Raw genomic sequence first — 24,157 nt, forward strand, 5'->3', positions numbered from 1 at the left:
CGATGGGAGCGAAGCTGCCATATCGGCTCATTGGAGAGGGGGAAAGGGAACGGCCCTACATAGTCTTTTGAATGATAAATGGGAGAAGGGAAAGGGAAAAAAAAACGGTGGCGCTAAGAATAATTCTATATCTGATAGCATACTAGTTCCAACATTAAATGAAAAAATAATCTATTATTTTTTCCAGGTATTTTGGGAGGGGAATTTTATTTACTTTTTTTTTTCTGGACTCCAATTTTTGATTGCTTGGGAGAGCCGCCTGCAGGAAAAGGAGCCCCGGTAAAAAAAGGGCACTCTCTCCTCGGTCGAGCAAACGGAGCAGAGACGGGGCTCAGCCAAAAAAGTGTCTCATATTTCTGAAATTTCCATGTGTCTTGGTTCCGGTCCTTCGAGATTTGGGCTGTCCAACTCTGCGCGGACCGAACCCAGAAGAGTATAGATCGATCCCACCTCTCTCGTCGATCGTATGGTTGGAAGCTTGTCATGAATCGTTAGTAGCTGGATACATTTTCCTTGTCTTTTTGATTCTTTGGTCTTTTTGGCTCTTGGTATTTATTATTCATTACTACTACTACTACCACCTGTTTGTTGGAACTGCTACTCCAACATCAACAACCGTTGTTCCCAGAGTACGAAGTACTTTTGCTCTGGTAATTATCAACGCCCGATCACCCCAGAAATTTTACATCCTGCCACTCTGTCGGTCCTTTTGTGGTGAAGCTTCGAAAGGCTGCGGGCCCCTCTTCTTTTCCTTTCCTTTTTGACTAGTTGATTTGGTCGCATCGGTCTGGTTTTGGGGATTCTTTACTCCCGTTATCCTACTTCCTACTACTTGCCCTCCTTTTCGACTCGGTCTCGGCCCTATTTCTTACCTCATTGAGCGCCTATTTTTCCTATTCTGTGTTTCCCTATTTCCAGGATCCTCCAAAGTGCTTCTGCAAAAGACAGAGCACCGAAATCCTGCGTTGGTTCGGGGCAGGCCCAGAGAGAGAAAGTAATCCGCTCAGGTCCAAACGTGCTGGTCTCGCGGGGCAATCCGCTACAGTACTTTTCTCTAGTTGATTGGATTTACCGCGGGGGCGCTACTTTTAGCTATTTTCTTTCCCAGTATCCCTTGTTCCTACGGGCCAGTGACGGGCAACTCTTCCGACCAGGCTACCTTTTCCCTGTATAGTCAAGGCCGTGTGCCACCATCGGCTCCTGGATCGGTCGTTTCCGACCTCATTATCGTCGCCAACATCCCAAAGTGCTTCTACCCACCCTCTCCCTTCCGGACAGATCTATTTCTGTCCCTAATCTACCTGTGCCTGTGGCTCTAGGTTATCTGCACATGCGGAAAAAGCATCATCTCGGCGCTCTTTGACCGTCCTAATCGAGCGGGCCGTTAGTCTTTTTCGGCTTACCTGGTGGTCGGCGTGCATTCATTCCCTGAACGCCCGCGATTGTCTACTTTCTCTGCTTCTATCGCGACGGAGTTCTCTCCCCCCTTCCTTTGTCGTCGAGCACTCCTTCTCGGCCCGAATCCCGCGACATCTTGGGGAAGATCCATGCTTGTTTGCGACTCGCTAGTCCTACCCTCTTTTTGCTAGACCCCAACGTGAGCCGTCCTTGAAGCTTATGCAAAACACTGGGATCCTGCAGCCACCCTGGTTATAGCGGAACATGCACGAAAAACCGTGAACGACCAGGGCCGTTAGCGACATGTTGGTCTTTTGAACCGACTTTGTTGCTTCATTTATTTTAATCCTTTGTTCAGTTCCCCATTATTTGGAGGCAGATGCGACTTGGCGCAATCCGCGCACTTGGAATGCCCAGGACTCGACTCTCTTCCCTACGAACATCAACTTCATTCAATTTTCATCAGCTGCATCTTTTAAACTTGCGCCCATTACTTCTTCCTTCAGGTGGATAGCTATTCAGGAGTTGTTTTTCTCTCGGTTTCTTTGGAACAAACTTGATTGACTTACTCTTAATACAACGACGGTAACGGAGGCTATTTCATCCTGCAATTGGTGAGTATACTGGAGCCAAAGAGAATTACCAATTGCAGAGGAATTCTGGAACAAGTTGGATTTAACTAATTTGTTTTGTATGTGCCTAGATTCTTTCCTTGATCCAATTTCGTTATTACTCGAAGATTCGGCAGTTTGGCCTACGATTCAACCAGACACCCAATACCTTTCGATCTATCCAGCATTTCCAAAATTCTTTATTCGACGACACAAGGCCTTGAAAGGTACTACGGTGTGCTGGGCAGAAGCAGAGAAAAAACTTATTTGATGCTCAGTGGAAGTGTCATGTAAATGCTATTCTTCGAGAAACCAACTCACACCCCTCAACGCTCGATCCCAACGCCGGCCATGTCAGGCTACTACGTTGGACCATTCGGTCGTATGTTACCCATCGCAGGTGGTCCGTCGTCGGAGCAGCCCCCGGAGTGTCGAGCTAATCAATCAGAACCCGGGGATAACCCATACCAGCTTCCTCCTCCGCGAACTCCAGCAAATTTGCAATTTGGATCAGACCCTTTTCTACGACGTCAGTCGGCCGATAAAGCAGAACCAGCCAGGGGTACAGCTTCAGCAGAGCCTCAGCGGCAAAGAACCGAACAGCTTCCGTCTGTGAGGTCGCTATTGACGCCGGCCTCTGGCCCAAGTTCACCGCCACCATATCATCCACAAACCTATGGGACTCCCACACCAATTGATCCACACCGCGAATTATCATACCCCTATCGCCATCATGATTCAACACTTCCCCCTCCGCCAATTGGTGGGCAAGATAGACGTCGATCGGAGTCTTTGCCACATTCTCAATCTGCGAGCCTTCCACCACTCTCCCACGTGGCTATGCCCAGCCCTCGAGATATGAATCATCATCACGCAACAACACGAAGCGATCCCTCCACAGCTACAATGTCACATGCACAATTACCCCCTCACGGTGCTTCATACCACGATCCAGCCACTGCAGGAGAAATTTCCTCACCCGAAAGCATAAGCCGGCCAAATCCGCCTGCAGTACTTCCACATGTGGTTGACGAACGATACATCGATGGCGAGCTTTGCTTTGTCTACGCCGATGGATCCCATCAGCCGAAGATCGTCGATGGAAAACCCGTCAATCCGAATTGGGGCGTCACAAAGGCAGGAAAGCCTCGGAAACGACTCGCACAAGCCTGTTTGACCTGCCGCGAAAAGAAGATCAAATGCCAACCGAACCGCCCCAAATGTGACCAGTGTCAAAAGTCTGGAAGGGAATGCAGGTTTGAGAACGCGTAAGTTATACGTCAATTGGGAGGCAGATTATTGGGTTATAACAATGCATTTATCACTTTTGGATTTCTGCTAACAGTTTCTTCTAAAAGGCTCCGTGGGAATCGCTCGAGAGGCTCACACTCAGCCGGGCCAACAAATCTAAATGCAGACGTCTCTGGCTCGATCTATAACATCGCTCGTGCTTCTGATAGTGGAGCATCACTTCCGGGAAGTGGTCATTCACCAATGTCAGAGAGCACGGGGTTGACACCCTCCGGCATGGAAAGTGCCCACGACCCCATGGTAGATGCGGATCGGGCATACCGACAGCGAGCCTACCGAATCCCTCGCCCTTTTGGAGACGAGAGCCTTGTTCGACAGGTCGAATATACCGAGGCCAATCGACTCCCCGAGTACTCGGAGATTTTGGGTGAATTGAGGGATACCAACTCCGAAGACCCCCTGGTGGGCTCTTGGAATGTCGACCCATTTGACCACGACCCGGAAATGACTTTGCATTACGTTGAAACCTATTTCTCAAACGTTAATGATGGATTATATCACATTTTCCCCCATGCTCGATTCATTTTGTGGCTAAAGTCCTGCGACACGAAGTCCCCTGAGGATAAAATGATGCTTTATTCAATGATGGCACTGGGTTCTATTTTCTCCGATCGACCTGACAGAGTTACTGCATTGAGGCGTTATTCTCGCATTGCTCGGTTTGCTATTCAGAGGAGCCAGCATAATCTGTCTCTTCAGCTTGCTCAGAGTCACCTCATGATGAGTTTGTTGTACTACGCTGCTGGTTTGTTGGCGGGATCTTGGGACTCGATTGGAGCTGCCGGACGGGCTGTTTGTGGACTGAGGTTCAATATCGAGTCTGGAGGTGTGATTGTGAGCCAGAACCAGGCGTGCGAATACGGGTTACACCCGCAGGCACTGATCGAGTGTCGTCGCCGGACGTTCTGGGTCGCTTTCATCTTGGATGTAAGTGGAATGGATGGTCGTTGCATAAGCCTTCAAACTGATCAAGCTAACGTGATGCCACAGCGAGTTTCATCTTTCTTCTCTGCCACGTCAACGTCTATCTCTTCGAATTCGGCTTTGATTCGACTCCCCTGCCGAGAAGACATCTACGAGGTCCAGCAATATGCGACTGCACCGTACTTCCAAACCGTCCTCAACCAAGCTTCAGTCTCCACTGATGACGACCGGTCTACCCTCAGCCCCATGGCCTTTGTGATCCAGATTCTTTCTATCTGGGGCGACGTCTCCTTCCAGGCTTTCCGCCTCTCTCATACGCCGTCTGAAAGCTGGGCACAACTTGCCGAGGAATTCCATACGAACATTATTCGGCGGACAGACGACTGGATCAACCGACTACCCGGACACCTCTCCTTCTCCGTTGCCAATATGGATCGTGCTAGTCAAGTCAAAAAAATGGATGCCTTTGTTGCAATTCACATGTTCTACCACGCCACGTTGATGAAGTTGTACAGACACGCACGATATCAAAGTTTACGCTCCGAAGTGCTGATCCAGTATATCCATCGCGCCCGATACCACGCGGTTGAAACGCTCAGAATCGCACTGGCCGTTGTCCAATACGCGCATGACGTCCAGGCTTCTCGCTCTACAGCTGATCCCTCCTCGCCCAACGTGACACTCCTCAGTCCCTTCTTGGGGTATGTGGTCCTTTCTGCGGTGGATGTGCTCAGTGCAGGAGGAATGGTCGCCGAATTGCCAGACTGTATCTCGTTCATCAATGGCGCATACGGCATGGTTCAACTGTTGGGTCGCCACTGGGATAGCTCTATTAGTCTGGCAAACCTCATCAAGAAACGACTCGACTCGATGATAGACTGCGCCAATGACCGATCTCGCACTCAGGACAAGATTTGTTTTGCTGTGGATGGTCCTTCACTTGAGACCAAGGTGCCTGCTGGAACTCCTCCTCAGCCACCGGGTACACTCGACGAAGACCTCTTCTATGGATCTCTGCCGCGGGATATCCTCCTGCGTGCTATGAGAGCCGACGAGACTCAGTTATCGGACAAGAATATCGCATGGCTGAAAGATCGCTGAAATGATTCGACGCTGAACTGACCTGCACTGGCATGATTCCCTGACGTATCAATCTCTTCAACTCCATGACTCTATTCCCATCTCTTGACATGAAAAATCTTTTCTTACAAAAATGGGTGGCATCCTTCTTTCTGAACATAGACATCATCCGCGTCATGTCCATTGTGCATTTTCATTTTTTGATTCTACCTTCCACATTTTCTCAACACCTGTTGCTGATACAGGCATGGATCATCTTTACACAAATTTTCTTACGATTCTTGATTGTTCTTTTTACGATCTGATGGTATCGATGTCAACGATGGCGGTTCGACTGCTTCTTCTTCTGTACCGGTGGGATATTCAAAATTTTGGCTAACCCATGTACTATAATATCTACGTTCTCTGTTGCCTGATTTTTACTTTGTCTATTTTTTTTGTTTCAATTTGAGCGAGTCCATGTGAGCGCTTGTTATCTGTATATTATCTACCAGAATTGAAAGAGGAAAATACTTGATCGGGTTGGATTTTGGATACAAAGTTTTGGAATTTGCAATGCCGTTCTCTCGTAATTGTATTTACATGGCAACGCCACGCCCTAGTCACTCACGTCTTCCGAGGCTTCTTCCCATTCGCTGGGGTCATATTGTCGTACCCAAGCCACTTTACCCTTGGACGGATCCATGATAGTCGCGTAGTGCGTGGTTTCGTTCGAGACTGGGAATGTTGTGAGCCAGGAGATGATTTCCTTTTGAGTGACGGTCACATCCGCGCCATCCAACGAGTCCTGCATCGAGGCGCGTTGTCGTTCAGCCTCCTCGGCTTCTTCTTCTCGTTTCTTGCGCAGGCGCAGTGATGAACGACTGCGCTGTGGCTGATCAAGATTCTCGATATGTTCTGTGACCTTCTTCGTAGCGGCCTTTTTAGCTTGCACAGCCTGTTGCACTTTTGTATCCCATCGGGCTTGCATGCAATCGCGTCTTTCGTTGCTGTCTTCGATGAAGTCGGCCATGACTTGTGCCTCGGATGAGATGAGTGATAGGCCAACGTGGTTCTTCCTCTTTTCATCGGCAATAGATTTCAGTGTCTTTGAGTCCGGTTCGTGGTCGTGGTTTGTGGTGATGATGAATGAAGGTGAGGAGCGAACAACGGCAGTTCCGTGGTCTTTCTCCATGGTTACTGTGGTGACTCCATCGCTGAAGATCAAGTACACCGCCGTGGTCGGCATGCTGGGGACTTGAGCAACGATCTTCTTCAGTGTTGATAGAGATTCTTCTCTCTTTGGCGTTGGTTCGTCGGGAAACGAGAAAAGACACTCCCGCAGTAGTGACGAGATAGATTGCCGGATTCCAAGCAGAACGAGCAGATGATTCGTGTAAAAAGCCACGTTCCGAGATTCATCATGTACAGGCCGGAAATTAAGTGACATGCTCAGATCTTTCCTCACTCCCGTAAGCACGCCGATATAACCCACGTACGTGATGCTCGTGGCAAGCACTTTCTCCGGGTCATCGTCTCGTACAAACTCCAGCTGCACGATCAAATCACGCAACGGATCCATACCCCAATCAAGGGTCCGGAAATGAAGCATTTTGGTCTGCAATCCGCTTTTGCTGCGCACACCACCACTGGTACAACCCATGAGAAGGTCCAGTACCGTGTTCAGGCTGATGAGGAGGTACATGTCAATATCGGTTGTGCGACTGATTCCACGAAGCTCCTCTGTTTCTTCATCTGTGTATAGTTTGCGCAAAGAGAGTTTGGCCAGCCAATGCACCCCCTTCAGCGGGATCCTGGGCGAAATGCCTTGAACCAATTCATCGAACATGCCGCGTAGGGCACGCATCTTGTCGCGGTAGATACGCGCCAGTTCGACATAGCGTTCTGATGGAGGAAGTGAAAGGTTGATTCTGAATATGGGAGGTACTTTGCCCATGGCAGCAGGGCTTCTGGGATTCTCCATGGTGAGGGTTTGAGGAAGGAGAGTTGTGGTGGCTGCCTGGAACGTTTGGGCGTGAATTTACCCCCCTAAAGGGCTGACTTTCGGCTCCGTTGATCTTCTCCGCAAAGTTACGAGACCCGCATTGTCTCGCAAGGGGAACTTCGCGTTTATTAAGAGCGAGGCTGCTACCTGGCATAATAATACATAGTATTCTATCTGGTAGCCACCACCATCTCACTGGCACACTACTATGTAGTGGGGAATTTCAATCTTGACTGAACATCAAAAACATCTTATTAGTCATATTTTGAAAGAAGATGGTAACTACTGTAGTTAGTTACCTACTTAGATCGAGAGATATTATGATGGCTATTTCGAAGGATGTCTCAAAAGACATTCCGAAAGATACTACTACTGTGGTAGTCTTGTACTCATAGCGGGTCTAGCACGATTTAGATATCTCAGGGAAAATCTCGGGGGTGGAAACGGCCTCGCCCTAATTAAAATGTGGATCTGACTTGAATGTCTTTGTTCTTTGTTCTTTTTTCTTTTTTCTTTGTTCTTTGTCTCGAGGGACTACTACCGTTTTGTTTCAGCTACTTTATTAATGGACCTTGTCCAACTCGTTCTAAAGAGTCCAATTATCTTCTGGGATAACCGAGTCTATTAAGCTTTTAGTTCATCTCTTTCAATTCCGGATTGATCCGACTCGTGAACATGACAGCTGGTCTTTCACAAGCATATTCTTTGTTGAAGACTCGACTGTTGATGCCCCGCGTTTCTGCAGGTGCTGAAGACTTGGCGCTGATTTGGCCCTCCGTAAAAGTATTTGCTTGATGAATACACATCACAGCGCTTAATCAATACAGACCCCTCTTAAGAGGTTACAAATGACTTTCTTGGTTCGAGAAAGTCCCGCTTTAAAATGGGTTGAGCCCTCGCAGGCTCATATTAGTAGCAAGAGTTATCCCTTCCGGCGGGGCCTGACTTCAGAGCGGAGCCAACGGAGCTCAAGGAAAGTTTCTCCGATACTCACCCCAGCTTTCTGCTTTGGACAACCTCCACTGCTCGTCGCGTTCGGGCTCAAGGCCATGGGCTCTCGTCGCTTTTAGATCGCTAGATCCACCATCCTGCTAGCCACCATGTCCGAGTCTGCTGAATCGACTGCGGCCGCGGCCGCGGCCCGGGCCTTCGGTGCTCACCTGGAGGATGACGATGGACTCGACGGCGAGTTTGGCACGGCCACCGAGTACCCCGACCAGCTCGACTACTATTCCCTACTGGGTCTTGCACAGAAACCTCCTCCTACCGACACCGAAATTCGATCCGCATACCGCAACCTGACCTTGATGTTCCACCCGGACAAGCAACCGTCGCATTTACAGCAATCTGCCGAGCAGCATTTCAAGCGCATCCAAACTGCATATGATACCCTGATTGATCCCAAGAAGCGCGTGGTATATGATTTACTGGGAGCTGAAGGCGTGGCTAAAGAATGGGGTCATGGTGGTGCAATGGGCGTGGGAGGGGACGCCGAGAGGCAGCAAGTGGGCGTCAAGGCCATGACGCCGCAGCAATTTCGTCGCTGGTTCACAAAGACTATGAAGAGGCGCGAACGCAAAGCAGTACAAGAAATGGTCGACAGTCGGGTAGGTGCTACAGGCAGCGGTGCCTCGATATAATCAGCTAGGGTCGCCTGCTGATCTGCTTCATGAAATGTTTAGGGCTCCATCACCCTCGGAATCAATGCGTCTTCGACTATTCGTGTGGACGAGGATGATGATGTGACTATCCAGATCCCGGATACGGTTGTTCCGGTGTCTTACGCTGCCAAGTACTCATTTCAGACTCCTCTAAACTTACCGACATTTGGGAAGAAGGTAAAAGAAGAGGAAGTGCCGCTCCAAAAGAAGGAAAAGCCAGACGAAAGCACGGCGGAGGAAGAAGAAGAGGAGGAGGAAGTAGAAGATCCTGTGCATGTGACATTCAGTGCAGGAATCGCCGGCAACATTGTTCATCGCGTGCAACCGGCAAAGGCTCGATTCGAGGATGGCACGGAGGAAGAGATGCAAGTATGTCTCAGCTTGCCTTTTCAAACATTGGACCTGCATGCTAATCCATTCTAGATTCCCTTGCCTCCAGTTTTGATTGCCAATAATATAAGTCTGGGCGCCACCTTGACACCCAATGTCAGCGAGTTGATCGGCACCAAAGGTATATGGAATAACCAGCTATTTTCAACTTTGAGGGATTCAACTGTCCTTGTAGAAGCCAATGTTTTACCTGTTCCAATTTTGAGGACAACCGTTGCCCGGGCCTTCCAGCCGATTCCTGGCATCAAGCCTTTCCAGGTTACTACGAAAACCACCTTTATGCGCTCCCTGTTGGAGTCCCCACCTTCCTTAGAAGTGCATGTCACCAAGGAAGTTGCGTCAAGGAAGCTTGCCTTCTGTGCTTGGTCAAGTGGTCTCTGGTACTATCCAGATTTCCTACTTGACAACTTCTTTTTCCGTGGGATGACAGTGGAGGACATGTATGCCTCTGCTGGCGATCTCAGCAGTCTCCAAGTCGGCCTGATCTCCCTGCCAAAACAGCCACTAAACGTCGTTTCCATGGATGAGGATGATGCAGAGACTGAAGAGGCAGAATTGCGCCGACACCTCCAGAAGAAGCAGATGACTGATCGTGCCGCCGAGTCTTGGCAGACTTTTGTTCAAGTTTCTCCCGGGGGAGGTGGTCTGGGTCTAACATATTCACGAAACCTGTTCTCAGGGACGCCGGCTGACGATCCTTTGAAGTCAGAATGGAGTGACGAAGGCTATGCCCCAATGGCGAAGATGGAGGATGCCCGAGCTGTACGTCTAGAGGTTTCCAGTACAGTCAGCCCGAATCTCTCCTTCGTATGGAGTCTCAAAGGGACCCGCCGGGTCGGTGAATTCACCAAGATGGGTGTTGGAATTGGCTTCGCTGATCAGGGTATTTTGATGACCATTGGCTGGAGCCGACTGGGCCAGGGTCTCAACTTGCCCATCGTACTTTGCTCCAAGGACGAGGCTACCCACGATGCTGCTATTTTGGCAAGCATCTTCACATGGGCTAGCTATCTTGCAATCGAATTTGGCTACGTCCGACCGCGCGACAGAAAGCGACGTCGCGAGGCGGCTGCTCGTCGTCACAACCAACTGAAGAAGCTGGTTCCACAGAAGCGCGCCGAAAGTGAACAGGCCATCCAGCTCATGGGAGACCAAGTTCGGAGGCGACAGGTGCGCGAGCATGAACAGGATGGTCTAGTGATCGACCGGGCTGAATATGGATACTGGCCACCGGCGGATCGCAAACCCAAGCCTGGATTTGAAGAGCCTCGCACGACCGATGTAATCTTCCCCGTAGCTAACCTCGTCGACCGGGGTCAGCTGGTGATCGGTGCGAAGACCGTCAAAGTAAGTAAACTCTTAATATGTTGTCTTAACGTATACTGACGCGATCTCTACTTAGCATCAAATAATCGGATTCCATGACCCAGCACCGCTACTGAAGAAGCGGTTGAAGATCTGGTACACTTTCCAAAACCGGTCTCACTTTGTGGACATTGGCGACAAAGAGGGTGTTATCTTGCCTCAGCGAGCCCATGTCTGTCCTGAATCCGAACAGTTCAATCCGCTGGCTACTTAGTAGCCTTGAAGCTCTCACCGAATATAATGCCCCATATCTCCCTCTTCCTGTAATATTAGTGCATTTTTTGCTATCGATAGACGTTCGCTATACGATGATCTCCTGTGTTCAGTTGCATATTTGGCGTGTGAGAATATAAGGATTACCTTCAAGCTAGTTTCTGTTCGATTTTTGTCAAATAAAACCCTAAGCAGAGTAATTTAAGAGAGCCTAACACGTAAGATATTACCATCTAATCACAACTCCTTCCCTGTCCTAAGGATTGACTTCATAGATACACTCACGTGACTAGGTTTGATAGAAAGTCTTGGCGTGGAGCATTCCAAGCAGACCACCTGCGCAAATCCGCAAAAGCTAGGCGCATCTCGACAGCCACCTCTCATTCACCACTTTTGACTTGGCAACTCTCTGATAAGAGAACAAGTCTCACCATGGCATCTATTGCGTCGGGACTTTTCAAGTCTCTCCCCAAGCCCAAGTACACCGGCGAGGAGGAGGAGTTGCCACAGCATGCGCAACCTCGTGGTCCGCGTGTGGTGGGCGCCGACCAGCTTGATGAAACGCAAGTAGTCTTACGGGTGAGCTTACTATTTATTCTTACTTGCTACTTTAACACAGATACTGATTGAACCCCTCTTTCACCAGAGAACCGGACCTCCCCCCTACGGAAACCGGGCAGGATGGCGACCACGCGCCCCCGAAGATTTTGGTGACGGCGGCGCGTTCCCCGAGATTCTAGTCGCACAGTATCCCCTTGATATGGGACGGAAGGGGACATCCTCTACATCAAACGCGCTCGCTGTACAGGTTGATGCCGAGGGCAAAGTCAAGTATGATGCAATTGCGCGCCGTGGCCACGGCGATAACCGCATTGTCCATGCCTCGTTCAAGGATTTGATCCCGCTCCGACAGCGGGTGGATATGGGAGAAATCTCCCTTGACAGGCCATCCGAGGAGGAAGTTCAGGCTCAGATGGAAAAGACCAAGAATGCACTTGCCAGCTTGGTGGAAGGAGCTGTGCAAGCTCAGAAGCCCAAGAACGTCCGGGGTGGCCGACGAGCAGAGCCGACTTTTGTCCGATATACGCCAGCGAACCAGATGGGAGATAATGGGAAGAAGAACGACCGTATTATGAAGATCGTCGAGCGCCAGCAAGATCCTATGGAGCCGCCCAAGTTCAAGCACAAGAAGATTCCTCGTGGACCGCCATCGCCCCCGCCCCCCGTTATGCACTCGCCGCCACGGAAGCTTACCGCTGAGGATCAAGAAGCTTGGAAGATTCCTCCGCCCGTATCGAACTGGAAGAACCCCAAGGGTTATACCGTCCCCTTGGACAAGCGTTTGGCTGCGGATGGTCGTGGGTTGCAGGATGTCTCTATCAACGACAAGTTCGCCCAGTTTGCCGAAGCATTGTTCACAGCCGATCGTCACGCCCGTGAGGAGGTGCAGCTCCGAGCTCAGATGCAACAGAAGTTGGCCGAAAAGGAGAAGGCTCAGAAGGAGGAGCACCTCCGTCAACTCGCCCAAAAGGCTCGCGAGGCACGTGCCGGTCCCAGTCGTCGCGACTCTGTGGCCCGTTCTCGCTCTCGCAGTGCCAGCCGCAGCGCCTCCCCTTACTCCTCAAGGTCCGGTAGCCCAAGCGAGGATGAAGAAGCCCGGGAGCGTGAGCAACAGCGTCGCGAGCGACGACAAGAAAATGAGCGCCAACTACGCCAGTCTCGCATGGGTACGGAACGCCGCATCCAGGCTATGGCTCGCGAGCAGAACCGTGATATTTCCGAGAAGGTTGCTTTGGGTCTCGCGAAGCCTACTCAGAGCTCTGAGTCTATGTGGGATTCGCGACTGTTTAACCAGACCAGCGGTATGAACGCTGGTTTCAATGAGGATAACCCCTACGATAAGCCGCTGTTTGCTGCGCAGGACGCCATTAACAGCATTTACCGTCCCCGTGCTCAGCTTGATGCCGATGACGAGGAGGGCGGCGAGGCTGAGATGGGCAAGCTTCAGAAGACCAATCGCTTTGAGGTTCTTGGACGAGCTAAGGAGGGCTTCAAGGGTGCTGCTGACGCTGAGGTATGTTATATTCTGATAGAGACCATGGTGTTGCTTATGCTAATTCCGTTTTTTCATCTTACAGGAACGACAAGGACCAGTTCAGTTCGAAAAGGACACTGCCGATCCCTTTGGTATCGACAGCATGATTGCCGATGTGACTTCTGGCCAGAAGCGCTATGGTATCCAAGAGGCCGAAAGCGAAGACCGAGGCTCAAAGCGGGCTCGCGTTGATGACGATTAAGCGAAAAGGGTCTATCTCTGTGCAGTATAATATGTTGTTTTGGGGTATGTCCCCGGGTTAAGGTTTCTCTCTGTGCATTGCGGGCGTTCTGGCAGTGCAATCAATATCCACCATTCCGTTTGCTTCTACACCAAAACTTCGATTCAACAAGGTGTTGATTTCGATAAAATGTCACGAATGTACCTTTACATCTGCGATCAATGATATAGTAACTCATATTTGACGGCTAATTTACTGGCATGTAGTAAGTCTTGAACAGTGTAGGAAAAAGTGTATTTCAGTCTGGATTAACGACAAGTTGTAGTGCAAAGGCATTCCTGCCCTCTGAGTTGATGTCTTCATCTAATTCTTCACCTCGGTTCTGTTCGGCGACAGTACATCCTCCAGCCACTTGTATGCAACTGGCAGACTATGGGGGTATCCCATATGGACCATACCCTCGAAGAACCGTCCTTCCTTGGGGCCGCCATGGTTGAAGAGGATCAGCGAGTCCTCAATAGGCACGACGCCGTCGTCAACGCCCTAACGAAACATCAATATCAACCCCTAACAAGAATAAGACAGCAAACTTACATTCAGCAGAAGCAGTCGACAGTTAGGCTGGTCCATGACACCAGTCTCGACAAGGGAGAACTTCTTCTGAGCATTCTCCTCAAACTCCTTGGTACTGGAGTACCCATACTTCTCAGCCCAGCAGTCGGTGATTCTACATCAAACACGAATATCAGTCCAGTCCACTTCACTCCTTTCATCCCTCCTCCCCAGGAACTCAGAAAAATACTCACGTAAACGGATACTCATGATCATTAACCCGACTCAACCACTCCTTCCCCAAGAAATGATGCGATCCAGGCCCATGCGCCACACAACCCACCAACCGCTGCCGATGCGTACAAGCCGCACGGATAGCATAAAAGCCACCAGCACTCAGTCCCCAAACGGCAACATGGCTCATATCAAGCTCCGGCATCGTCGCCATATAATCCAACACACTATCCCACAACCGATCCGGCGAGTCCGGATCCGCAGCGTCCGCAGGACAATCCGCCGTACCGGGAATCTCAACGATAACAGTTGCCCAGCCCCGCGCAAGAATCTCGTGCGTCCGCTGGCTATTATCAGGTCTATACCCGTCCAGACCGGTCATGATCAGGACGACGGGGACGCGATTCGACGCAGACGCTTCCTCCGGTAGCCGGATGTACAGCGGGATACTGGATCCATCGTTGCTGGCAGCGTGCTTGTGCGGGATGACTTCTTCCTTGAGGGGTGGTTTCCACAGGGAAGCTGCGGCGAGGTAGACCTTCTTCTGGCGGTCGAAGGCGAGTCGTTTGAGAGATGACTCTGGACGGCTGGTGTGGCTGACGTAGGGGAAGCGGGAGATGCGGAGGACTACGGCGGCGCGGCGGTAGAGGTCTGAGGCGCGGTCTGGGTGGCCGTAGTTTAGGGCTTCGGTGGCTTGTTTTTCGAGGGATTCGGCGATGGGGAGGAAGGCGTTTGTGTAGGCGTCTGAGAAGGCGTCGTTGATGTTTTCCTAGAGGGTGTTAGGGCTGGGAGACGAGGATGTGGATTGATATTGGGCCTTACAGCGATTAGTTTCTCGAAGATTGGCTCAAAGTCTTCGATGGAGCCATCGTGGAATGGGTAGATTGATTTCTGGCACTAATGGTTGTGAGTAAGATTAGTACCTTTGTCTTCTGTCTGCTGGGATATAGACGTTGATCCTGGTTGATGATAGAGCGGGGATATGAACATACACAGAACTTCCACTTAGTCTCCCACAGAGCCTTGATCGAGCCCTTGTGCGGGTAAACAGTGTTGAATCGGTCTCCAAGAATCCAAGGCGTCATTTTGGATAGTGATTGATGTAGATAATGAATCTATACGTTTGTATGGTGTATGAGTATCGTTCAGGTTAAGGAAAAGGAACCCAGTTATCCCAATAGCCAGATAAGCCTCTAGTTAAGTATAATTTACAGTGATGATAAAAACAGCTGAGAACAGAACAGTCCCGGATTAGGTCTATGGGATTACGAGGGTGATGTTGAATGTTTATGAAAACAGTAGGTGGACGGCCTTTCCCGGATGAAGCTGGCGATGTTCAATTTGGACACGATCCAATCAGGAGACAGATGGGTCAGTAGACTAGCCAGCCAGTTAGCGTTAAACTAGTGCGACCGAGGGCGACCAGTTCGGTGAGTGTGTAGCTTTCCGAATCCGGAGGTGTTCCTGGATTGCTTGAAGTGGTTGGACAATGCCGGGTGGGTATCCGTCGATCCTGGAATGCGGCACGCTGGGATGCTTTGGGGCATTTGGAAAAACAGTGCCCTGCGGAGTTGTCGACGCAGAAGCTGGCTCTGATGGTATCTTTTCATATGTTGGGCTACATGTTTGATAAGGCCAGGATCTGCTACAACCTCCAGTGTAGCTACCGTTGGAAAGAGCTGCACATGAGCGTCTGAGTGGGCAATGGACCTGGTCTCCTTCGACTATTGTATTTCCAGCATTGAACCCATTTTTTAAACAAGCATGAGAGCTTTAAGAACTAGATACCATGAAGACAAAAAGATCTTGGAGAAAAAAGAAATCTTATTTTGAAGTGCAATTCACGCCAAAGCTTGCTCTAAGTAGGCTAGAACTCTAAATACCCAAAACGTTATACGGGCGTGAATCTTATATACACGCTCTGGAGAAATTAATAGAAATAGAAAATGCAAATACAGATAGTCTACTGCTCTTGCTCATACTGTTGCCAGTACCCGTATCCCTTGGGAAAGTCGTTGGGACTAGAATGAAGGATTAGCACATGCTTTATCGGGAGAGATCAGGGTGACATACCCATTGTCGTAAGTCTTGACGATGTGGCCACCTTCCTGAACGTAGCCATTGTTCTCGTATGGGTTTGGCCACAGGCCCCTGATGAAGCATTAGTAAATGAGATAACTGTAGAGATTGTCGGGTGAAACTTACTTGGTATCCTCAGAGTGAGCATAGTCAGCATCCGGATCCTCTCCGACTTGGGCATGGCCCTCGTCAGCGTGAGGCTGGGGCCAAGGACCACTGATGAACTTGTTAGTGCGTGTCTTGATTATCGAACGCTGGGTTGACTTACTTGCTATCATGCTGATGCACGTAGATTGGCTTATCATGCGGAGGTGGTGCTAGAGGCACAGGGTAGACGGGGAAAGCCTCCGCAGGCTCCGAAGCAGGGTACCCAGGATACTCGGGCTTCACTGGAGGAGCGGGCTGAGGCGCAGGCTCTTGGGGTGCGGGTGCTTGAGGAGCGGGAGCTTCCTGCTGAAGAGCTGGCTGCTGAGCAGTTTCCGGAGCGGGCTGCGCGGGAGCTTCAGAAGCCGGGACCTGAGGCGCGGGCTGCTGGTGAGGAGGCGGACGGGAATGGGTAGGAGTAGACGCTGGTGGCTGCGCAGGAGGAGGCGACTGAGTATTCTGAGGCGTAGGGGCTGCAGGTGCAGGCACAATGGTAGGAGAAGAGGTAGGAGCAGAGGCAACGGGAACCACAGGAGCAGACGGAGCAGCAGCACCGGCAGGCTCGTGGTTATACATCGCTCCATGAGTATCAGTTTCAACCTCTGTATTCGCACCAGAGAGATCAAGACCCTTCTTCCCAGCAGCATTACCATTGGTAGGATCAGGATAAGCAGCACAAACATCGTAGTGACTCTGGGGAGGAGCGTCCTGAGATTCAGGGAACGTCTCGGGAGCTTCGATAATGGTAGCGACGAGACCAGCTTCAACGTGCCATTCGACGTGGCAGTGCAGCAACCAGACACCGGGGTTGTTTGCCCGGTAGCGGAGTACGGCGTGACCGTGGTTCTGGACCATGATTGTGTCTCGGCGGACCGGGGTCTGCGAGATGTTGGGCGAGTAGGCACCGGTGAAGTAACCACCATCGACGCCGGTGCGCTCCAGGACTTGGAACTCGTGGCCGTGCAAGTGCCATGGGTGCAGGTTGTTGTGGTGGTTATTGATTACGATCTCAACAACGTCGCCGTAGTTGACAATGAATGGATTGACTTGGCCGTAGACTTCCGGGTTGGATGCTAGGTCCTTGCCAATCGTGTTGGCCGTGTACAGAGTGGGAACTTCCTGAGGGATGTAGGTCTTGTTGTTGATGGTGAAGCGCCGGATGCCGTTGATCTCAGTGGAGAAGGTGTCGATGATGATCTGCTTATTGACTGGCTGTAACAGAGGCTCCTTATCGAGTGGGACAAATTCAACGTCGTCCGCAAAGTCAAACTCGTGCAGAACGGGAGGGGGAGGCAGCGGCTTTGCCTCGTCATAGACCAGCCAAGCAGTGACGTTGGGGTTGTAGTTGGCAGGAATTGTGCGGTTCTCGTAGATGAACATCATGTTGATATCCATTGTATCCCAGATAGCAAAGTTCTTGCTGATATCAGGCTTCGTGTGAATGAGCACACTCGTGCGCTGACCAGGAGCAACACGAAGCATCTTGCTGCCCGTAACATAGGGCTCAATGTACACGCCATCAACTTCGACGACGGTCATCTCGTGACCATCCAGAACCCAGGTGTGACCGGGCCAGTTGCCAACACAGACGATGTGAACAAGATAAGTCTTGTTGGGCTCCACCTTGATCTTGGTCTTGGTGGAATCGTTGATCAGAGCCGAGTTCGGGACGGGCTCGTTGCCAGCAAAGGCTTCCAAGTTCTCCTGCGATTGATACTCGTGGAGCAGATCGGCCATTTCACGGTGGTACCAATCGCTAAGAGTAATGGTGAACTCGTCATCGTAGTAGAATGGGGGATTAGGGTCGTGAACAATGAATGCACCACGGAATCCATCCGGGTACTGGCCCATGTTGTGCGAGTGATACCAGTAAGTTCCAGTTTGGTTAACCTATTCCCACTAAGTTAGCAAGCGCATCACTGGCTTTGTTTTCCAGCAGGGCTACTAACATCGAAACTATACTGCATGTGCTGGCCCGGGGCGATAGGACATTGAGTCACTGAGCTGGAGCCATCCATGACACCGGCATGGTATTGGTGGAAACCGTGCCAGTGAATACCCGTCGACTGGTTTCCCAGTCCATTGTAGACATCGACAATGACTCGGTCACCAAGCTCGACATCCACCTGGGGGCAGGGCCACTGGTTGTTGATACCAATGACGGGCCGCTCATAGCCATCCGGGGAGGCATTGACCCAAGTGACGTTCCAATCGAGATAGACATCCTTGGCAGCAGCCAGCTTGGCGGCAAAGCCAGCCAAAAGAAGAAAATTCAACTTGGCCATGACGGCAGTTGATCTAAAGAACGAGTGACAGTCGACTTCTCCGATCCAGATAGATAGCTAAATCCTCCGAGTAGAAGCAGCCGAGGGATCAACGTTAGAACAAGCCGAGATTATTATAAATTAAGAATTAAATATGACCAAAAAACGAATGAGGTTGTCGACAAAACCCAAAAAACGAAGGTCGGCGCAGGTCGTCCACTGCGATATTGTTCGAAGAATCCCAACATCATTGAGCAGGGGAAGGCCCTATTTTATTACCAAACATGACAACGATCTGCGCTAGGGAGCAATGTTAGGTGGTCCCTGAATATTAGAAGCCATGGTGCCCGCTATGCCAAATGCACTGCTGTCATTCAAGGAACATGAAAACAAAGGTAACCTCACAGGCAGCGTGTCCTTCTGGTGCCGCCTATGCGAAGGGTTTGTTGTGTACCGAAGCATTCTCGGGGGCTGGCATGTCGATGAATCTCCCGACTCGGCCTCGAATCTCGACTTTCACGCAAGGGGCGCATACCGGGCCGACGGGGTCGGTTAAGGGTAAACAGAAAGCGGACTGTCGAGAATTGAGTAGGGTATTACGTTGAATGTGGTTGATTATGAGCTGCATGATTAGTTTCCGATGGTGAGGAGATTGGACTTTCTACAGGGTTCCATTCGAATGGGGGGAAACCAGGCTTTTGCCATCATTGTGGAGTTCATGGCTGGCTGAACTATGTCAGGCATATTACTGTATCCCAGAAGGTCTCGCCAACTGGGATGTACATTGTAGCAACAACCCATGATCCTTGAGGTTGTCCTCGACGATGACATAAATTCATGTGGCATCGGCGGGATTTGGTGGGTTAGGAGGGGACCAGCAACCCATCCATGATCCACGTAGCCAAAGGGTCCACTCTGAGCGGCGATGTACGGGCACTGGCTCTTATCGGAGGATCACCATTTGGCCGAGGGACCGTTAAGATTTCCGAGTGATGGGCAGCCGTTCTCTCAAGAGCTGAAAGTGGGGTGGCCTGATGCCCGACAACCTTTTGACCGGGCAGTTAAACCACGTATGATAGGACGATAGGAGGTGGTTACTGTAACCGGCCATTGCCCTCGTGGGAAGCACAGAACTGGCCCGGTCGATCGTGGGCAGACAACGCGGTGGAGGCCTGGAAATTCCCAGAGGCATCTCATTGGGTATGACGAGGGAGCTCTTGGCTCGAAATGATGCTCCTCACTGAGGGAGACCTGTGATGCAATCCTCAGCAGGGGTTCCCCGCAGTGCACAGTCTCCGATGTTCAGGTGTTCAAGTGTTCAGGTACCAAATGCACGACATGAAGTCCGTGCGGGCCCGGGAACAGCGCCTAGCGCGGGGCCTGCGATAAGCAACTTAGAAAAAGAAGCCAAGTGGGGAGTGTAAAGTGGATTCTAGAGAGATTGGCGAGATAAAACGGTTGCACGAAGAGATTTGGTAAACTGGGGGGGGGGGGATGATAAAGTAGAGGGGAAGTAGAAAAAAAAGAAAGGAGGAGGTTCGTAGAGGAGAGCGTGACTCGAGTTCATTAAAATTCATTTTGCTTCTTCCCTCCTTTCGTCTGCTGCCACCCCCAGATTTTATGAGAAAAAGAAAAGAAAAAAAGGCCAAGGAGTAGTAACCCGCACCATCTTCGGTCCTATCTAAACTTGACTCATATTCATAGCTTCACGGTCTCTCCCTCTCCTCTCTTCTTTATTCCCCTACTCCCAATTCCCACTGACGCCATCCCGTCACCATCAGCTCTGTCGCCATCCTACCGCCATAGCACCGCCGTACCACAGTACCACATCCCGGAAATGGCGTAATAGAGCTGCGTCGCCGTCAACCACTATGCCTCTTTGGACACCTCGGTTTCTAAAAGTGCACATTCACTAAACATACGTGATCTCCCTAGAGACCTGCATATGTCGATCTTACAGTCACGCAATCTCGCTCTCTATTACCTTCAATCGCCAGCCAAATTCCTCATCAGTTCTTTTCTCAACCAACGTGGACGTGTAAGGACGTGTCTGCACACCACAAACAATGGATCAGTCTATGACCATGATCGATGCCCAGGTGCAATTCCTGGTGAGTCATTTCCTACCCGCAGCATATAACTCTGTATCACCCAGCTCAACATATATATATACATCCTAGGAGGAGCAACTGGTCCTGGTCCACATCCCTCTGGAACTGTATCCATATTTCTTCAAACCAGTTTTGCGACTCATCTTTGACGAGATCGCTCCTTTGCAAGATAGCAACCAAGATGAAGAGGATGTACTAGATGACTCCGAGTCGATTTCTGATGCGGGCGCGGAGTACCGGGAACCTGCATTCCTCAACGTCTCTATCACCCCGGTGGAAGTCTCGGTCATCTGCCCTCGACGTCTGGTTGAAAAGTACTTTGACCCTCTTATCAACCAACTCAGCCAGATTGATGCTTCACTGCGGTCTCGTGTGGATGTCAGCGACAATGACTACATTGCAATGCAAGTTCTCGGCCAAGGGCTGGAAGCTGGCAAGCGAGTTCTCGAATTGACCAGTCCACTGGCCATGGCAGGAATGTGCGTATATCTACCATCGTTTCCGCGATATATATCTACATCCCATACACCAAATTCAACTACTAACATCTCTACTAGTTCAATCTTCTTTATCACAACCTACTTCTCCGACTACATCCTAGTCCCCCTCCGCAGCAAATCCAGCGTAATCTCCACCCTCGAAAGCCGAGGCTTCCAATTCGAAAACGCAAACACAGCATTCACAAACCCGCTCAGTCCACCCGTAGAACGAAAACTCAGCGACGCAGTTGGTCCCCCAGTGACACCCCCACCCTCAACAGTCGCAGAACTACAAACCCGCACATTCGAAAACCTCCGCAAACGCCAGATTTCCCCCACAGTAGACACCACTCTCCGTCTCGTCCAGTGCGCCGCACACCACCCGTACCATCGGCAGGAGAGCTCGATGTCGATTCTGCGGGATGCGCTGGCCAAGGTGCTCCTCGTTGATGAACCGCGGTTTTTGTCGCTGACTCTTGCGGCGCTGGATCCGGCTGCGTCGTTGCTTCTGGAGAAGAGGTTGCTTCCGCGGTTTTCGCGGAAGACTGATGACGACGATGGGTCGAGTCTGCTTCTCGGTGCGCAGGGAGATTATCTTGTTCCTATCATGTTGGATCTACGTGATCTGCCGCTGGAGGCTTCGGGTATTGTCTGTGGTGTGGCGGGTCGACTCGCTGAAGCGACGAGCCATTCATCGCGGGATGCTCATGCCGACACCAACAGCCAGGTCAGTAGCCAACAGAGCAGTGTCATCGGCTCCGTTCCCAAACTGTTCGATACATTCGGTACTCAGTTGGCACTTAATGATAAGAAACCGTCGAGTCAACACCAGCTTGCCCCGGTGACGCACCACCTCAAGCCGGACTTGGATTCGTCCGCCGATGCAGTGGAGATTAGTTTCCTGAGTACCGCGCGAGCGGGTACTATTATCGTGGGCGAGGATGAACTACAGAGAGCCATTGACGCCCTCGATGCGGAAAAGGTACAAGATTCACCGGCCGACGTGGTATCTGATACGACCGAAGTGGGACTTGGACTGGAGACGGAGACCGTCGATGTTGAACAAACCGAAGACTGAGATTGTGTGTTCCCCCCTTGTGAAGCCCCTCTGCATATTCGGCATTCGTGAATTTGAATGAACAAAAAAGAGAGGAAAGGTGGACAAAAAAAGGGATGTTTATGTTGGGCCATGTCTGTATGAGTACATGATTCTGATTTCTGTCTCTAAGCCGTGGCGTTGATTTAGGGCGTTGCTGTTGATAAATTCCTGGATAAGTTTTCAAAATAAAAGAATCTCCATCTCCATGAATCGAACCGTCTACCTCCGTCTACCATACAAACTCAAGTCGCGACATTATTGACTTCAAATCAATGCTCACCTTCAACATATCCCCAACCCATCCAACCACCACCACGTTTAAAATCTAGTTAAAGAATACTAATCTATCCTCTTAATTTTCCTTATTAGAATGATATAAAAATAAACCATAACAAGTGTAGAATACTGTTGTGGGTCGAGTAATATAAAAGTCCGCGGCATAAAAAGGAAGGAGAAGGACCCCCCGCGTCGACCTACGAGTACTCGTTTCCTCGAATTACGCGAATCAGGCTGGCAAATTCCAGGCCTTGACCGCTAGGCCAAGCGCGGGGGTTACTGATTTTAGGGAGGAAGTTAATGATAATCCTCGTTCATGTTGTTTTCTTGGTTAAATCTAGGAGAACCTGCACAAGAGACTAATATGGCTCAACCCATCTACTAATTTCTGATGGCTACGTTTTAATACAACAGATCTCTAGAAATGAATTGATTACTGGAATGAATTCACTTTGCACTAATACGAGCTGTTCCACCACCCTCTTTCCAATATTCAAGCCGCCTCGTAAACATAGAGGGTCGAGTTATGCTGATCAGGAAGACAGTAAATCCTCAGCTTTCCATCCACAACCGCAATATCGATTGGGTTCTGTGTCACGGACACCCCGAGATCACTCTTCATCGCAATTGGAACTTCCCACAGAGGCAGCATCGTCTCGAGATCAACCAGAGCAATGCCGCCCAGGTTGAATGATGTCCCAATGGTAGCTACACCACCACAGAACATGATCGGTCTCTTGCCCCCTTGACCACCGACACGGACGGCCATGGCATCGGGAAGGGCATGATGACCAATAAACTTGCAGTCTTGATAATCAACGAAGAACGAAGGTTCTGGCACGGAAGACTTGGGAGCGGTGAATCCAGGCAATGGCGTAAATCCATGCGGGTAGTCTCTAAGAGACCAGGTGGTAGCGTTGCGGCCGCCCCAGTTCAGCGTGACGAGGTCGTCAGTGATAGTATCGTGCACAATTCCACCATTATGATCCTTGGTGCGGAACATGTCCTTCTTCTGGAGCGTAAGCGGGTCGATCTGTACGATAGTCGCTGTCGAATTGGGCCGGTACTGAGACAGAGTTGCCCACAGGTAACGGCCATCGTAATCAATACCACCAGTGTGATACTCGATATCTCCCGGCTTGGTCAGAGTGGCATTGGCAATGAGTCTGCCTTGCCCGTCATAGATGAGAGTATGCGCGAAACCCGCCCCGGGGGTACGATCGGTGCCGTTGATCGGCTGAGGATATTTCGTGGTCGGGACGGTCCATTGTCCGGCAGAAATGAAGTATCGGTCGTCACCAATACGGGCCATACCTTCTGGTTCGCCAGTGTCGCCTTCAAACTTGGTCCTCGAGATAAGATTCCATGTAGTGGAACGACCAAGATTGGGGAACAATTGGACGATGGAGGCTCCATCGGACGTGGCATGCGACGGGGGAAGCGCGTTATTTGGTAAGAAAGACTCGTTTGGACGGACGACAGAGACGTCGTTCGCCATAGCAGACGCTATCACTGAGGCTGCGAAGGCAATCGAGTAGGCTTTCATGGTGATGTTTGGCTGTCGCAGCTAAATAAAATGTCGGGGTATGGATTGGGTCCCCTTGCAGGGGAAGTGGGTTTTATAGATCCCCTGTAACTCAAAAGGGGATCGAGCATCGGGGTATCGGGGACAACAATCAAGATTATGCGCCAGTCTGTGCCCTGTA

At 50.6% G+C, this 24,157-nt stretch overlaps 8 protein-coding genes across 8 annotated transcripts; 4 read left to right on the forward strand and 4 right to left on the reverse strand.

The window, feature by feature from the left end:
• Positions 1-2,360: 2,360 nt before the first annotated feature.
• On the forward strand, positions 2,361-5,345 carry N7496_003819 (Zn(II)2Cys6 transcription factor; the record flags this gene model as incomplete). The annotated part of the gene is made up of 3 exons (XM_056696750.1): positions 2,361-3,277; positions 3,368-4,247; positions 4,311-5,345. The coding sequence occupies 3 exons, from the start codon at positions 2,361-2,363 to the stop codon at positions 5,343-5,345; spliced, it is 2,832 nt and encodes a 943-aa protein (XP_056558962.1).
• Positions 5,346-5,922: 577 nt separating this feature from the next.
• On the reverse strand, positions 5,923-7,287 carry N7496_003820 (uncharacterized protein; the record flags this gene model as incomplete). The annotated part of the gene is made up of 1 exon (XM_056696751.1): positions 5,923-7,287. The coding sequence occupies one exon, from the start codon at positions 7,285-7,287 to the stop codon at positions 5,923-5,925; it is 1,365 nt and encodes a 454-aa protein (XP_056558963.1).
• Positions 7,288-8,408: 1,121 nt separating this feature from the next.
• N7496_003821 (J domain-containing protein) lies at positions 8,409-10,938 on the forward strand (the record flags this gene model as incomplete). The annotated part of the gene is made up of 4 exons (XM_056696752.1): positions 8,409-8,915; positions 8,991-9,338; positions 9,393-10,706; positions 10,762-10,938. 4 exons carry the CDS (start codon positions 8,409-8,411, stop codon positions 10,936-10,938), a joined length of 2,346 nt encoding a protein of 781 aa, XP_056558964.1.
• A 431-nt stretch (positions 10,939-11,369) lies between these two features.
• On the forward strand, positions 11,370-13,234 carry N7496_003822 (SKIP/SNW domain-containing protein; the record flags this gene model as incomplete). Its single annotated transcript, XM_056696753.1, has 3 exons — positions 11,370-11,516; positions 11,584-13,011; positions 13,076-13,234. The coding sequence occupies 3 exons, from the start codon at positions 11,370-11,372 to the stop codon at positions 13,232-13,234; spliced, it is 1,734 nt and encodes a 577-aa protein (XP_056558965.1).
• Positions 13,235-13,576: 342 nt separating this feature from the next.
• ayg1 (heptaketide hydrolyase ayg1) lies at positions 13,577-15,084 on the reverse strand (the record flags this gene model as incomplete). Its single annotated transcript, XM_056696754.1, has 5 exons — positions 13,577-13,756; positions 13,808-13,940; positions 14,020-14,768; positions 14,822-14,896; positions 14,992-15,084. The coding sequence occupies 5 exons, from the start codon at positions 15,082-15,084 to the stop codon at positions 13,577-13,579; spliced, it is 1,230 nt and encodes a 409-aa protein (XP_056558966.1).
• Positions 15,085-15,962: 878 nt separating this feature from the next.
• abr1 (multicopper oxidase abr1) lies at positions 15,963-18,519 on the reverse strand (the record flags this gene model as incomplete). Its single annotated transcript, XM_056696755.1, has 5 exons — positions 15,963-16,020; positions 16,073-16,150; positions 16,205-16,294; positions 16,347-18,112; positions 18,172-18,519. Coding segments are annotated over 5 exons (2,340 nt in total), but the record flags the coding sequence as incomplete, so codon positions are not given.
• A 2,033-nt stretch (positions 18,520-20,552) lies between these two features.
• N7496_003825 (ACT domain-containing protein) lies at positions 20,553-22,154 on the forward strand (the record flags this gene model as incomplete). The annotated part of the gene is made up of 3 exons (XM_056696756.1): positions 20,553-20,597; positions 20,667-21,076; positions 21,155-22,154. 3 exons carry the CDS (start codon positions 20,553-20,555, stop codon positions 22,152-22,154), a joined length of 1,455 nt encoding a protein of 484 aa, XP_056558968.1.
• Positions 22,155-22,944: 790 nt separating this feature from the next.
• N7496_003826 (uncharacterized protein) lies at positions 22,945-23,997 on the reverse strand (the record flags this gene model as incomplete). Its single annotated transcript, XM_056696757.1, has 1 exon — positions 22,945-23,997. One exon carries the CDS (start codon positions 23,995-23,997, stop codon positions 22,945-22,947), a length of 1,053 nt encoding a protein of 350 aa, XP_056558969.1.
• Positions 23,998-24,157: the final 160 nt, after the last annotated feature.

Source organism: Penicillium cataractarum (genome assembly GCF_028827025.1).
Source record: "Penicillium cataractarum strain IBT 29864 chromosome Unknown utg000002l, whole genome shotgun sequence".
Classification (NCBI taxonomy): domain Eukaryota; kingdom Fungi; phylum Ascomycota; class Eurotiomycetes; order Eurotiales; family Aspergillaceae; genus Penicillium; species Penicillium cataractarum.